General features: G+C 31.7%; 2 protein-coding genes across 3 annotated transcripts; one reads left to right on the top strand and one right to left on the bottom strand.

The window, feature by feature from the left end:
- Positions 1-635: 635 nt before the first annotated feature.
- LOC110616483 (F-box protein At5g51370) lies at positions 636-3513 on the bottom strand. Of its 2 annotated transcripts, none has more exons than XM_021758855.2 (2): positions 2087-3491; positions 636-1387 (listed from the first exon to the last, which is right to left on the bottom strand). In XM_021758855.2, exons 1-2 carry the CDS (start codon positions 3325-3327, stop codon positions 1114-1116), a joined length of 1515 nt encoding a protein of 504 aa, XP_021614547.1. In that variant the 5' UTR covers positions 3328-3491; the 3' UTR covers positions 636-1113. The 2 variants fall into 2 exon arrangements, with proteins under 2 accessions (XP_021614547.1, XP_043805898.1); XM_043949963.1 differs by having other exon boundaries at positions 1260-1387; positions 2010-3513.
- A 3380-nt stretch (positions 3514-6893) lies between these two features.
- Positions 6894-10922, top strand: LOC110616474 (transcription factor UNE10). Its single transcript, XM_021758843.2, has 6 exons — positions 6894-7213; positions 7370-8024; positions 8111-8212; positions 8527-8592; positions 10199-10552; positions 10641-10922. The coding sequence occupies exons 1-6, from the start codon at positions 7113-7115 to the stop codon at positions 10725-10727; spliced, it is 1365 nt and encodes a 454-aa protein (XP_021614535.1). The 5' UTR covers positions 6894-7112; the 3' UTR covers positions 10728-10922.
- The last annotated feature ends 5491 nt before the right edge of the window (positions 10923-16413 follow it).

The following is a 16413-nucleotide window of genomic DNA, read 5'->3' as shown; positions in this document are numbered from 1 at the left end:
ATTCCCTTGATTGCCTACTTTTCAAGCGCTTTAGCTAAAAAGAAAAACACAAGTGGGGAGCACCCTCCTCATAACAAGAGGAAAACATAGCATCTTTTTTCTTCTTCTGTGCAAAGACTAGGATACCATCACCTCATCAAAAAATTTTAAAACTTTTCCTACTTAAAAATATTTTGCAACTCATAAAAATATAAGTGTGTGTGTGTGCGCGCGCGAGCGTGCAAGTGCTCCAAGATACCTTATGCAATCAATAGAGAACTCCAGAAAAGAAAGAGAAGTATTTGGTTCATCTGATTGCTGACCTGTAAATTTAGTTATTTCGAGAAGATCCAAATATCCAACCAATGTTTTCCCATTGAGCTTGCTTTTAACAAGACTGGTCATTCCTGAAAGAGAAAATACGAAAACAGATACTAGGAAGCTGCACAGCTAAGTCTAAAATTTAAGGTTCACAAAATAGTAAATTTCCCAATAAACACGTACTTGATAACAAAATTCAATAAAATAAGTACATAGGATCTCTATTGAGGCTGTAGTACTGCCAGTAAAAGTGTACAAGAGGTGACAGGCATCCAGCATTATCACGTATTTGTGCCACAGTTTTCCAAGCATAGAAAATGAATTAAGCAACCTCATCAACAAGTGTAATAGCATGTGCATGCAGGCATCATGCATCTGCAAATTTAACTGACTATAATTTAACATTACATGTGGTAAAAGTTCATATTCCAAAGGCAGGTGTCATACAAATAATTAGAAATAAGTGGAGATTTACACTCATACTATTCCTACAAAGTCAGATGACTAACTGAATTAGAATATCTAACCTAGTTTAAGGTTAGAAAAGAGACAGACATAGCTTTAAACTACATCAGCACAGCTCTTTTAGCTTGATTTACACATCACCCACATAAAGTAAAGGGGGTGCTTGATTAGTGATATGATCCATATGGCAGCCCCACATTAGCAGGCTCTCTGTTGAAAATCTCTAGCAAATCCCCCTCTGCTAATCATCTAAATAGCCACAGAGAACATGTAAAGAGCACTTTTATACTACCAAAACGTTTTGCAGGATGTAAATCACTAAAATGTTCCCCAAACTGAAGCCCAGGTTCAACCCTTCAATCCCTTGAAAAATCTACCACCTTTACTTCCCACACCAGTCCCAGCGAGACATGAAGAAAGGAGAAATCTGGAGTCTGGTCGCCATTTCAGTTCTTTGAGAACAGAGAATAGAGATGCAAGGGCAGGACTTATTTCACTGTCCTTGATCTTGTTGCATGATATTACTTTCAGCCTTTGAAGCTCCTTCCAATTAACAATAACTGCCTCCAAACCTCCAGTTGTCAGCAATGAACATCCTTCTAGTGATACAAGCTTCACCCTCCTATCAAGAAACAAAAAGAAAAGGTTCATCAAAACACTAGGGGCAAAATTTCACAAGGTAATATACTGCATTTGAATTGCCATTGTCATTCTTTTCATTATACAAAATTATTAAACCGAATGACTACAGGCTCATATTCAAGGTGCAACGATTATTATCAATATACACACAACCTTTTTTTCTCTATTTTTTCCCTTTCTCAGGTTACGTATGTTGATTCGTCCAATGTAATTCCAATGCACGAACAGACACTGAACTGAACTTTCTTGTTAAAGAATGCTTTATTTACAATGGACGGTCATATGTACAGTTGCTAGAATGCTAAGGCACAATGAGTAAACATTTTAAGACTTGAAAGAATTGTAAGCCACAGAAAACGCTTGAAGGAAAAGAAAAAGTTGTTTGGATCTTCACTTTTAATACATTCAGAACTCCCAACTTTTCCTTCCAAGATGGCCAGGGAAAAAGGAAACCACCAATCTAAAGCAGAACACAAATGATTATATATCATGAAAAGAAAATAAAGCTAAAAACAAATAATGTAACCAACACAAAAAATGAACTTGCAATGACTTAGTTGTTCTTCAAGTGGTATAATTCATTTTCAATCTCATTCTCTTACCAATATCATACGAAGTTTGAAATGAACAAACGAAATGACTTTTCAATCATTAAAACCACAAGGACAAAGGCCCATACCTACAAACACTTGCAAAGGCAAAGACTTCATCCTCCAGTCCCCAACAGTTCTGCAAAACAATCTCCCTGACTGCCTCACAAACTAAAAACAAAGCCTTCACCCCTGGCTTATCCCGCATCTGACACTGTTGCAAATGCAGCTCTTCAAGTGTAGGACAGGATCCCAAATGCTCATCGGGACCTGGGTCTGAATCAATGCTCTTGCAGGACTGCAGCCTCAAAGTCTTCAAATTGCCGCAAAATGACAGTGCAGCCAACCACCCACCATCCATCCTATGATCAAAGAGAGTCAACTCCTCAAGCATTTGACAACACTGTCCTATTGCTTTAATCCCATCATAGCTTCCTTCACATCCACAAAGCTCAAGCTTCACTAACCGCCTACATCCTTGCGCTAATATCGTCAAACCAATGTCAGACACCACCGAATTATAAAACTCATCAACACGACCAATCAATTTCACTACTTGCAAATTCCTACAACGCGAAATACCCTTCAACGATAAATCCCCACAACAATGTAACTGCAACTCTTGCAATGTGTCGCACTCATTTGAAATACTCGATAGCCCAGTTTCGCTCGCGCCAATTGCAAAAATTCTCCTCAAATTAGGGTATCCTTTGGCAATCATTTCAAGCCCACTATCAACTAAATCCGATGGTAACAGATAAATCGGTTCGATAAACTCCGTCCCCGCAAATTCGGTACCAACATGAATTGACAAATTCTTATGAGTCACCAAGATACCGGAGTTAAGAGGGGTTCTAACACAAGCGTTAACGATATCAATCTCCGTGAGATTGGGGAAGCGGCGAAATATTCGACCCGACTTAAGAAAGGACCAGTCGGTGAGCTTGAGGGATTGTACCAAGCGGCCATGAAGATACAACCAGCGCTTACAGACAAGAGAATTAGAGATATAACAAGAGATTGGAAGCCTGGAGAAAATTTGGAGGAGGAGCTCATCAGAGAGGAGGGCGGTGTGGTCGGGCCCTGGAGGGTCCAGTGTTACAGATTTAAGTCCTGACAGAAATGAAAAATCAGTGTCAGAAGGAGGTGATGCTGAGAGAGATCTTAGATGCATCTTCAAAGTTGCATGCTTTAGCGATTGGTGTTTGAACCATACGTCCGGTAAGCTTAGAGCTTTGCTCCGTTTTGAAGCTGGAAGTGACCTCGGATTGGGGTTAGGGTTAGGGTTCAGTTTTGAATTTGGGATTCTTCTATATGGTGAATTGGACATTTTATTTGAGTCAGGGGTAGGGATTAGGTTGCCTGCACTCCCAACCCCCTTGTATTGTTACGGCTGTTAATGTCAAATCTGCATCACTGCCTCCATTTTTCACTACTATCTAGCTTATTTTTGTCATTTGGTGATGATTTTTATAAGCACTGGCAATGATTCAATATGATAATTTTCACCTGGTTCCTAATAATAATAACATATTCCAGTGACGTGGTGCAATTTCATTGGGTATATTTGATATGAAAGAAAGTGGCTTGCTGAAGAGGAATGGGACTTCAGCTGGGTAGATTCCAATTTCCAATTGAAGCATGGAATGATTATGGAAATATTAGCGTTCCCCACATTATCAAGATTTGGGGTTGGGTTCACTCCTCTGTTCTTAGTAAAACCCGAAAAATAGCAAAAGTCTGTCTTATGTGAGGGGGTGACAATGCATGACAGCGGCAAAGGAGCAGCAGTAGCTGTTAAGGCTCAAACAACTTTGCCAACGGATAAAGTAAAGGACATTTTTGTTTCAAATTCCTCTCAAGTGTCAACCTTTGGGAGGACTATCCACCCATTTAACAACGTTTTTCCATCTCAATTCTAATTTTTCAACTTTATTTATTGGTAAAAAATAATTTATGCGAATAAAATATTTTTTATTGAAAATATTTTGTAAACAAATGATTTATTTTTTATTTTCTATTGTAGTTTAAAAAAAGATGATATTAATAAATATACTTCTGATAGTGTTAATAACATTTTTGAAATTTATAAAATAGTTTTTTTTTTTAAGGTAAGTTATTTTCTTTAAAATATTATATTTTTTCTTTAATTAGAAAAATATTTTTTATTAATTTTTTAGTTTTACTGAAAAATATTTTTTATAAAATAATTTAATATTTAATTTTAATTCAATTTTATTGTTAAGGAAAAAACATTTTTATATGAAAACTTAATGGGAATAGGTGTTTTTTGTTGGCATCTAAATTCATACATAATTAATGTGTAGGAAATATATTGTTGTGTTAGAACTGGCTTTCCTTAACTTCAATCGTGTTTGAATTAATTACATTTGAAGACTTAAAAAAAACATTTAATGATTAATATTTTCTTTTTTTTATTTTTCAAAGGAAAATCTAAAATTAATATATGAGGGAATCATGGCCTAAAATGTCTTAATATTGCTGCAAAACAAAACAAAACAAATGAGAATGAAAAGAAATGCAACTCAAAAGTATCGTTAATGGATCTAGTAATTACTGTTATTAATATATTTTTTTAGTTTTTATGTTATTTAATTTAAAATAAGGTGTTCTAATTTGGTGAATTAAATTAATTAAAAGTATTTATTTATTTTTTTAAAAGCAATATATGTGATTTTATTATTGTATTAAAGAAATCCTCAAATCTAATAAAAATGAATTGAAAGGCTTCGGCTACTTTATTGCATTAATTTACCAGTAATATTATTGGATTTTATATACACGAATCTTTTAGACGCAATCTATAAATACGATAAAAAAAAATTAAGAGGAGTGTATTTGTGTTTGTATTAAAATCGTATCAATTTATTTATAATACAATAATAATTATATTGCATCACAAATTAACTTACTAACTCGATTTTACACCTTCATTATTCGTGCTCGTGTCGATCCGTGACCCGCTTGTTCGCGTTGATCCGCAAATCCGAATTGCTACCCAATGTATGATATAAGGAACATCACCAACCCCATCAAACAAGAATCCTCCAATCTTTAATAAAGAGCGGCCCAGGGTCATCTCTAATATGAAGTCCAAGCTAGGATGAAGCCCTCTCGTACCCATAAAGCTCAGCCATGGCAAGACTACAAGTTGGACAAAAGCTGCTAATAGTAACTGAACTACGCTGTTGTTACATGATGGATCTGCGTTAAGCCCATTAACAACAAACCCCAGATGACTGATCCTCAACCAACCGCATTTCTCCTTTTGTTTTTTAGATTTGATTTCATTCGGGAGGAAGATCTTGTCAATTTTTTTAAATAAATTAAATTTTTACAAATTTCCCATATAAGATAATCCTTTATAAAATGTTTGGGGGGAGGGGGGGGGGCGTGAATGAATGTGAAAAAACAAATCAATTCCTTGAAAATATTTCATCATATATAATTCAGAAACCAAATGTGAATAGAGTTCAATCATTAGTTTCTTTTTCTCCCCTTTATGAAAGTCTGCCTCATTTCATTGGTATATATACAGCAACATTGACAAAAAAAAAACGTGAATTATAAAGGATTTGCATAACCTAATTAACTCCCAATTACTAATGTAATCATTTTAGATTAATAGAATTATGTTTTAAAAAGCTATTTTGGTTGGTTGAAACTGGATAATTACCATTAGTATAAGATATATTATGAATTAAAAAATTATAGAAAGTAAATATATTAAAAAATTGTTCAAAATACTAACAAGTCACACTATTCGAGAATTAAATTATGATTGGTAGAAGCAGAGTTGGAGTGTAACATTTTCACATTCAAATAATCTAATTATTATGATTTGTGTCATTACAGCTAGATATATAATTTTTTTAATAATAAAATATTACTTAATTTAAAATATTAAAAATTTAATATTTTTATTTATATAAAAATTTTAAATATATATATAATAGTAAAAAAATAATATTATATATTAGTTCAGGATTTAACCTTAAATATAAGTACAGAAGTTTAATTTATTAAAAAAATGGATTGAGTTTATTTGGTCTATGAATAAAAGCTTAATTAAATACATTTTTATTAAAAAATTTTGCCGTAAAAATTAAATAAACAATTAAATAATTTTTAAATTTAAATAAACCCTATCACAAATTTGTATAAAATTTGTAGATTTATCAAAATATATAAATAATTTAATTATATATTCAATAATCAATAAACAAAAGAAACAACATAATATATGCTACCGAACCCTATAGAAATCTTAGAAAAAAAGAATCCCAAGGCAGAAGAACACGTTGCCCTTATTATCAGTGAGTGTGCATGGCAGGGCTTAGCCTTCTAGTATTCAAGCTTTCAAGGTCAAGATAACGCTAGTAGACGGTAAACCACCTGGAGCTACGCAATAATTAATAGAAGCAATCGACAAAGCACTTAGGAAATTTTCTACATCAAAATTCAATATTGCCGTTCGATGAAGATGAAGTTCAGCCTGCAAAAACAAATGAAACTAAAAGATACATGACAGTCCAACCGTGCAGGGAAACCTACACTCCGGTTAAGGAGAGAAAAGACATGGCTAATTACTCAACCAGATTTTTGGTTGCTTCTTTTTTATATTCTTTTAATAATTTGATGATATAGTGCAGGCAGTAAAAAATAAATGCATGAAATACCAAAGGGTTGCATATATTTGTATTGGAGTATGTAGCCTGTACTGTAGATCATTAATATATGGTCAGCTCTGATGATTAGGATGTTGTTAATACTGTGGTTGTTAAGGGTCGGAAGGAGGTAGTAGTTGGGCCCACCGCCTCGTCCTCATTTAACACCCCAAAAGGAAGTGTCTCAGTTTTACCGCATATGGACCAGAATATCTCCCTCTCTCTTCTTATCTTTCACAGTTAAGGGCAGGGCACCCTACAATTTCTTGCTATCTTATGAATATGATGATTCCATTACCATATCACCACAACCTTCTGAAAGTGAAACTCTCTCTCAGCCATATCAAACAAACATCAAATTGAACTTGGTGCCGAGAAGAATATATCACATAACTCTCTCTTCTTCCATTTTAACGCAACTAAAAGAATGAGCCAGTGTGTTCCTAGCTGGGATCTCGATGACAATCCCTCTCCTGCAAATCAAACCCTTCGTTCCCAATCCAACTCAGTCGCACCTGATGTCCCTATGTATTATTCTCTCACTCTTGCCATTAATCTTTAATGCTTGATGCTATATATATATATATATGTACTTTTTCCCAAAAAAAATAAAGGGTCTGGCAGGAAATTGAACTTGAGATCGCCCAAAGATGTATGTTGATTATATTTTCTGCTTTTGTACAGGTTTCAATACGAAGTAGCTGAGCTAACATGGGAGAACGGCCAGTTAGCCATGCACGGATTAGGTCCACCGCGAGTTCCTGCAAAACCCATGGCCTCCACATCTCCTTCCAAGTACACCAGCTGGGACAAGCCACGCGCCAATGGAACCCTCGAATCCATAGTCAATCAAGCTACTAGTTTGCCCCACCGTAAGCCTGGTTTGAAGAATAGTGGATGCGGATCAGAAGAGATTGTCCCATGGTTCGAACACAATCGTGCAGCAGTAGTGCCAGCCGCCTCCGCTACCATGACTATGGACGCCATGGTCCCTTGTTCGAACCGGACCAATGAACGTAGTGCCCATGTGATGGGCAACTGCGTGGTGGGTAGTTCCACTCGCGTGGGGTCGTGCAGCGGCCCAGCTGTCACTCAAGATGAGGAGACTCCTCTCAACGGGAAACGGCAGAGGGTGGCGCGTGTCCCGGTGGCACCCGAGTGGAGCAGCCGGCAAAGCGTGAGTGGTAGCGCCACTGTTGGTAGAGATAGCCAGAGAGACCTTGGTGTGGGTTTCACTTCGACTTCTTTTGGGTCTCAGGAAAACAACAGCAGCTCTAAGCCTGGAACCAAAACGACCGCCGCAGACGAGAATGACTCAGTTTGTTACAGTAGACCTCAGGCAAGGTTTAATTTAGTATATCAATTCTCTGATTTATTCAATAATGTAAACATGTATATTGATATCGTGCGGTTCTTGTTCAAAAGAGGGAGGCAGGTGATGAGGAGGAGGAGAAGAAAGGAAACGGGAAATCCTCAGTTTCAACTAAGAGAAGTAGGGCTGCTGCTATTCATAACCAATCCGAACGTGTATGTTTTCTCACTCTCTCAGTTTCTTGTTTTCATATCATAACGTGTTAATTATTTGATTTTTCTCAGTAACAAAAACGAAATTATGGCGAAAATATTTTCTAGTAGAAAAAAATAAAAATTCTCAAAGAGAGGCTGCTAGAATTTAATATGGGCTAAAGCGGCCATGCAGTAATTTGAATATGGGTTCATTTCCTCAAAAAAGAAAAAAAGAAAAGAAAAGGTTGATTTCATTAATTTTTCTTATCGTCATCATTGCATATACTGTTTCCTTTTCTGTTCATTATCTTATTGCCGGGTTTATTTATTGCCAGAAAAGGAGAGATAAGATAAACCAAAGGATGAAGACACTGCAGAAGCTGGTCCCAAATTCCAGTAAGGTACGGAGTTTAATCGGTAGCTTTTCTACATATATATATATAATCTCAGTTCACATTTCTACAAAGCCTGCAAATCTGATGGCTGCAGCAATGTGCACTGGCTTATCAGATTTAGTAGGCCACCTGATTAATTATTGCCTTAATTTTACGCCTGCAATTTGCTTTTCATCTTTAAAAGGTTAAATATATTGGTCTTTCTTTTTAATTATTGTTTTGGTTCTTTAAAGTGTATTGGAGTTATTGTTACATCAGATTCTGAGATGGTAAGTTTGAAAACTTTATCCAAATTGAAAAATTGCAATTATATGCAAGTGATACATTGGTCCTATCCATATTCAGCAATATAAACCAAACCAGCTTTTGAAGTCCACCTTTTCCTCTTGTCACCCTCTACTTTTTTTTGTAGTGCTTTTGAATTTTACACTGTCTTTGTACTTGTAAATTGAATTTAAAACTTTTTGTGTAATGATATACGAGAGTTTTTATTGCAGAAATTTATAAAGTGAAAAATAAATAAATAAATAAAGGAAAAGAAGAAAGAAATATGTGATGATAATTGATTCTAACTTGTGGACTACAGAATATGCATCTTTTTGGGTGCTCCTTATCCTCAGTAGATATACCTACTATTTCTTTTTATCTCCCTCTCTTCTCTCTATGTAGTAATGTTTATGCAATCGGTAGATGCCCTTAAAAGTGGGCTAATTTATTACATATATTAATTTCCAGAAATATAATTTTTTTTATAATTATTATTTATAGAAAAATTCATGCCTGTATATATATAATTAATATAATATATTTTTATATATTAAATATATCAAATAATATACCTTGAAAGATTCCAACGATGTGAAATTTATAGCTAATAAAAAATTGAGGAATGCAATTTTTGCTTAGATTTAATTTATAATTTCTATTTAATTTTTATATAGAATCCATCATAATCTCTTCTAAAGAGTGGATGAGTGTCGGTATCATCCTCAATCTATTCTCATTGGTAGGGGCAAATTGCAAGCAAGTGAATTATGTTGATTTACTGTGTTATCCTAATAAATGATAAGACCATTAGTTTTACGTGATATTATTTTAGTAATAATTTTTTTTAAAAAAAAATTATCACATTAATTTACCTGTAAAAATAATGTTAGTATATAGGTATAGAATTGCCGTGATGATTAAATACTCAAATTGGACAGCAGAGAAAACAAGGCAAAATCTAATTAATGCAGTGGTCCAATCTCTTTTACATTCAAATGGATGTGCGTATCTTGGGACCGGTCCAGTTATTATAATCCACATAACCAATTGGCCATGGGGACAACTTTCCTGAAGGTTGTTGGGTGTGGAGACAATCATCTACTACCACATAAACTCATCTCCAATGTAGGCCCTGATGCCCTTGTGTTTCTTCAAAATTATTGGACAATTTTCTCCTTCAAATTTACTAGTCTCCACTAGTAATGATTGGCCAGTGTGAAATTAGATGTGTATAGATAAATTTGAATGGTGGGTTCTACATATAATAATTATGCATGGATGCATTATATAATTAGTTAGCTCCGATAGTAATGCATATCCTTTTAATTTCCTGTTTTGTTTTTAGACGGACAAAGCGTCGATGCTGGATGAAGTGATAGAATATCTGAAACAATTGCAAGCGCAAGTACAAATGATGAATAGAATGAACATGCAGCCATTGATTTTGCCAATGGCAATGCAACAGCAACTCCAAATGTCAATGTTGAACATGGGCATGGGTGTAGGAATGGGAATGGGTGTAAATGTTATGGATATGAACTCAGTTGCTCGACCCAACATTGGTGGTCTCTCCCCAGTGCTTCACCCTACTCCTTTCATACCCATGGCTTCGTGGGATGGCTCCGGTGACCGCTTACAATCTTCTTCTAACACAGTTATGCCGGATCCACTGTCGGCATTCCTTGCCTGCCAATCACAGGTGCCCTTTTATATTTCTAAATAGTAATTAAGAGATATTTATAGTTATGGTTGGTTAATTAGGTGGATGTGTAAATTTGTCGTTGCAGCCGATACCCATGGATGCTTACAGTAGGATGGCTGCAATATACCAGCAGCTACAACAGCAACCTCCTGCTTCTAACTCCAAGAACTGATAAGCTAGGCCACATATAAAAATCTGCCAATAGCAGCAGATCACAGACAAATTAATATAAATATGTTTTGCTGCAATAGCATCTGTGGCTGTGTTCTAGCTCTTGTTGATGGATGCTCCTTTTTGGGTAAACAATCGGTGCAACCTGAACCAGTACTGTATTATCATTTTAATTATTTTTCCTAGTTTTCATTCATTAAACTTCTTCTCTCTTTTCCCCCCATATCTTCACAATGTGTATATATATATATATATATATATATGTTGATTTTTTAAACCTTGTTTCCATTTTATGTTATGTTTTCATTACAATTGTGCATAATTATATGGGCCCAATTTTATTTTTTAGTGACAATTTCAATTTCAATTAATTCATAAAAAATACTGATTTTAAGTAGAAAAATAAAAAAAATATCATATGTATAAAATTTTAATTATAAATTAAATTAATTTACTCGCTATTAAATATTAATTATAAATTTTAAAATTTTTTAATTTGAATTCTCTAAATTATTATCCGTTAAAAAATATTAAGTAATTTTGATATTTTGATTTATATTGAAAATTTTTTAAATTTAAAATATAACCGTCAACGATTAAAATTATTTTTTATTTTCATAACACGATAGTGTTAATTGTATTCTAAATTTTGCATGAAATTATAAAATTATTATTGTTTAATTTTGTTAATTTATAAAAAATTAAAATATAATTGGTAAATTTAAAGTACAACTAATAATATATTTGATCAATTTAATATTTTTTATTATACTTAATTATTATAATTTTTATAATTTTAAATGTTCAATGAAAAAAATCGATGAATAACTTATCTTATAAATATTTTAAAAATAAAAAAAATTAAGTAGTGAATTTAAAATCTCAAATATTATACTTAAATTTTTTAAATTGAAAAAAAAAAGATAAAAAAAGAATATAGATTAGGATGACTGTTTTAAAATAAAATTGTATTGGTATTGAGACAGAATTATTATTAAATTTTTAAATTTTTAAAAATTTTACTAATTTTTATTTTTATAAAAATTATTCAATTAAAAGGTTTATATATTTTATAAAATCAAATTGTTTTAATAAATATTGTTTAGTCCATTTGTTAAAGTAACGGAAGTCAACTTGTTTTATTTTTGATAAAAAAATAAATAAATAAATATTTAAATATACAGGTACTAAACGATATATATAATTAAAATTACATGATCTAAATGATATAAATAATCAAAACATGTTAATGAATTTATAAAAATTTAAAAATTTAAAAATTTATTTTATAAAATACAAAAATATTTTAATTGAATAATTTTCAAATAGGATAAATTAATAAATTATTTTAAAAGTTTAGGGAGTGAATGATAATTTTTCTTCAATTAATGAAAATTACATAAATACTCTATTAAATTTTGAAAAGGTTGAAAATGGTCCATGCCCCCTTAACCCCTGTTTGGGTCTGTAGTTAGATATTAGAATACAAAATTAAATATAATTTTAATTAAGTATTAATGGGTTAAACTGTATTGTAGTTATATAAATATTGATACATTAATTTATTATAATATATGGTATTATAATATTTTTGTTAATCAATTATATATCTTGATAATGTCATGTCAAATTAAAACTAAAGAAAAAAGAAGATGAAATATGTTGAGGAATTGAAGTAGTGTTTGTATGGTGAAATGTGGAGTGTTTAATGAATCAATTATAGATGTGCAACAAAACATCTAACATGCAATGTTTACAAAAAGATGAACATATAAATGATTGGATGCTCATTTTGTCAACACCTATCTCTCTACCACTGTTTATATATATTTTTTTAAATAATTGAATAATACTTTTCTTTAAAAAAAAATATAATATAAGATTTAAATGAAAAAAATTATATAGAAAGCCGACATACTTTCCAGATTCCATCAATATTTCTATGTTTAATTGGATGCTAATTCTATGGCTACCCACTTGTGTACTTTTTCTTTTTCAATAATAATAGGGAAAAATAAAATAAAATAAATGATAATATAAGAAACGCTTGGACAAAAGGATAATAACCACATGCTTTGCTTTAGCTTCAAAATCTTAGCTTTTTGGCTCGCTAGATTTTGTCTTCCATACAAATTCACCATTATCCTCTCTTCTTCATTTCCTTTTCTTTTGTTAAGCCTTCCATTTCCCTACCTGAATGATTCACTATTACTTATTATATAATCAAGTATAATTCAAATCTCTAATTCTAATAAATATAAAAAGGTTTAATAATTATCTGAACTTTTTTTTTTCCTTTCTCAAATGATTAGGGTTGAACAATTATAATACTGCAAATTAAATTAAATAATTAAACGAAAGAATTAGACTCCCTTGCTTTTTGAGATATTTTCTCCCATATATATACAAACAGAAAGTCATCAGCAAAAAGACCAATACATGTCAGATAAAAACTATTAATATACTTTTTTGTGGGTGGATGATAGTTTGTGCCAGCAGTCAAAACTTTGCTGGTCCTTTATTGGAGCTGTGGACTGTAGATTCAAAGCTTTTTCAGTGGGTAGATAAAGTGATAGATATTCCAGCTTTTCTAAATTTTTGGACGATAATATTCAAAGCTAATTGTTATGAATTATTTTCATAATATGTATGGATGATCTAAGCAACAAATATTAAAGAAACGTACACCTTCCAACTTTATAAAAAAAACTCCATGACATTATATTTTTAAAATCAATTAATCATATAACAAACTATTTAAAGATAAAATTAAAATGGTATCACGATTTCAATAAAATAAATAAAATGATTTTTTTTTAAATCGAATAAATGGAATAGAAAAAAGAGATGGAACAATGGAGGGAGAAAGAAGGCCCGCAATCAGTGGAAGGCTTGGTCTCGTTGCTTATTTTTGTGCCTAAGATTTATATCATTTTGGCTGTGGATTGCAATTTCTTCTTTTGATTTTCATGGTTTAACTTTCTTTGCCTTTAGGCATAGAATGTTTCTTTCCCATTCTTTTATTTTTATTTTAGTTTTTAGATCATTATCCTTCTAACTTTCTCTCACCGAAAAATACTTATTTATGGTTTTTATTTTTATTTTTCTATTTTAAATTTCGATAAATGAATTCAATAAGAGAGATGTTATTGAGAAAATTTCGATTTTCACTTTTAATGGAGTGATTCTACTCTTGCATGATATTGATAACTCAGGATTGTACTAATGGCTATTATTTCTATCGATTTTTTTTTGTTAGATTCTCCGGTCTCTCTTTCCTCAATTTGATGAGAATAAATAGTGAATTCTCGCCCTTAACTGTTTTTCTTTTTGCATATTTATTTGTGTTATTTTTAAGTGTTAGCTTTTATGCTTGAATAGTCTATTTTTGCTCTTCATCTCTTTAATTTTGAATTTATGTCTTGTTTATTTCATTTATAATTGTGATGAGTGGTGGTGTGCAGGCCTAATTTTATTTTATTTGATGGCTTCAAAATTTCTATTTGGTTGCGGTGTCCTTACTTGTTTAGCTATTGTTAGTTTACTTGATTTTATTAGTTTAATTTATTTTTTTTATCTTGTTGGATTTTGTATTTTAAACCTCTTATGTGTAATCCTTGAAAATGTAAATTTATTGTATTGTTAAAAAAAAAGAATATAAATTTTTTTTAGCATTTGAATTATTTAAGTATAAAAAGTATGGGATGAATTTCAATAATAGAATTTATATATTGAATATATAATTACTATTACTATTATTAAATTATTAATTAATAGTGATAAATTTAAATGATAATTTAATACTTGTAGAGGCAAAAACAAAAGGGTAGAGAATGAGATGCTTATTGCTTAGTATCGCATAGGGGTTAGGAGTACTTGCAGAGCAATCGAGGCCTATAATGTTTGGTTTTGCCAAAACAAGCATAGATTGTCATATTCAAGAATAGAGGTAAAGGAGGCATTCTGATTTCTGCGGCCGTATGCTGCATGCTTTTCAACGCATAATATGAGATGTCATGAGTAGACTGGGCTACCTTCTGTTTTTATATTCCAACACCATTCCAATTTATTACTCAACCAACGGGGTTATTAAAGGAAAAAAAAAATCATTAAGAAATGAGTCATAAATCTATCAACAGGATTTAATTGATTTTTTTTTTATTAATTTTTATGTTTATAGTGAAAGATTTTAATTATTTGTAATTTACAAAAACTTTTCAAACCCACGTATAATTGTTAAGCAATCATTTGATTTTTTTTTCCCCAATGATTTAATCAGAATGAAGCATATAAGTAATTTGGCTGATAAAAACGACACTTCTAACCAATTGGATGCATTGAAGAGCAATGACCACATATTCTTAAATGTGACAATTTTGGCTTGGGAAGAGTCGGCTTCTGGTCCTGAGGCATCTTTTAACTACATTAAATACTTTCTCCTAAAAGAAAAAAAAAACTAACACTTATTATTAATAAATGTTGTAATTACTAAATTTAAATATTCATGAATAGATTTATTCATGTCCGTGATTAAAATTTACACGGCTAAAGCCAATTTTTGGCATCACTCTAATTGTTCTTAAGTAATATAATATATATCATTTAAAAGTTATTATAATTAAAATTGAACTTTGAAACAAATTTTAGTATCCGTAACTAATATATATTGAAGAATTTTTTTTTTCAATAATAATTTGAAACAGACTTAAGGCTTTGTTGTAGCAAGAAATAGTTGTTAGTTGGGCTAAAATCACTTTTATAGTAGGTTGGTTATTGGGTTGAGCCCGGCTTCTTCGGGTGAGGCCTTAGTTAGGCCTCATCCCTTTCGAGCCCCCAAGTCAAGCTTCCCGTTAGGCTTTGGTCCAAGGTTATTAATCCTGTGACTAAACAGATATTAACATCTTATATACAGATTTTTCTTTTTTTTTTTTTTTTTTTAAAAAAAAGAGAAGTTTGTTGAACAGATTTTATATAAAGTAATATATTTTAAGACATGTGAATCATTGTCCTATGTTAATTTTATATTAAAAAGATATGATTGCTTATATCAATTGGGTAACTGTTGATGATATTAAAGTGGCCCAATTGAGATATTGAGTCTCTAATGTCCAATAGGATCAACCAGACGTGATGTGCTGGGCTTCTACTCGAGTGGGATTTTCTACTTTGGAGTCGATTGATTTTTTTTTAGCAATTAGATGTTTTGCTTTTGATCTCGACTATGCTCCTCTTGTCTAAAGAATTTTAAGTGAACGGTTTTGTCCTTTTATAAATACAGTACTAATTAATTATTAGATATTAATAATTTATATTTATTTACATAAAATTTTAATTAAATCTGATTTTATTTTATAAATGATAAAATATAAATTGTTATGAAAATGATTTGTTTTATATAAATTTACCACTTAAATAAGTTTGGCGAACTTAAATTATATCTAGAAACAAAAACAATAATAATAATAACATTTAAATTTGATGTATTGAGCGTGGCACTTGGAGGACAAAATGAAGGATGTAGCGGGTGACTGGAGCTGCAGACCCAGACTTGATGAAACAGATAGGTCAAGGCATTGCACGTGTGATTATAGATGGACCCACTTTGGACTTCTCATGCACAAATCTCTATGCAAAACTCATCTTTTAAATGCCGTCTTGTTATGTGGATCCCAACCCCAATCCCACTC

This window comes from Manihot esculenta, chromosome 1, assembly GCF_001659605.2.
Source record: "Manihot esculenta cultivar AM560-2 chromosome 1, M.esculenta_v8, whole genome shotgun sequence".
Classification (NCBI taxonomy): Eukaryota; Viridiplantae; Streptophyta; class Magnoliopsida; order Malpighiales; family Euphorbiaceae; genus Manihot; species Manihot esculenta.
This window is presented reverse-complemented; position numbering and strand designations above follow the sequence as displayed.

Coding starts and splice junctions, on each gene's coding strand:
- LOC110616483 (XM_021758855.2), bottom strand. CDS start 3,327: ATGTCCAATTCACCATATAGAAGAATCCCAAATTCAAAACTGAACCCT. Junction 1,388..2,086: donor GCCTTTGCAAGTGTTTGTAG/GTATGGGCCTTT, acceptor GTTTCTTGATAG/GAGGGTGAAGCTTGTATCAC.
- LOC110616474 (XM_021758843.2), top strand. CDS start 7,113: ATGAGCCAGTGTGTTCCTAGCTGGGATCTCGATGACAATCCCTCTCCT. Junction 8,025..8,110: donor TTTGTTACAGTAGACCTCAG/GCAAGGTTTAAT, acceptor CTTGTTCAAAAG/AGGGAGGCAGGTGATGAGGA. Junction 8,593..10,198: donor TGGTCCCAAATTCCAGTAAG/GTACGGAGTTTA, acceptor TTTTGTTTTTAG/ACGGACAAAGCGTCGATGCT.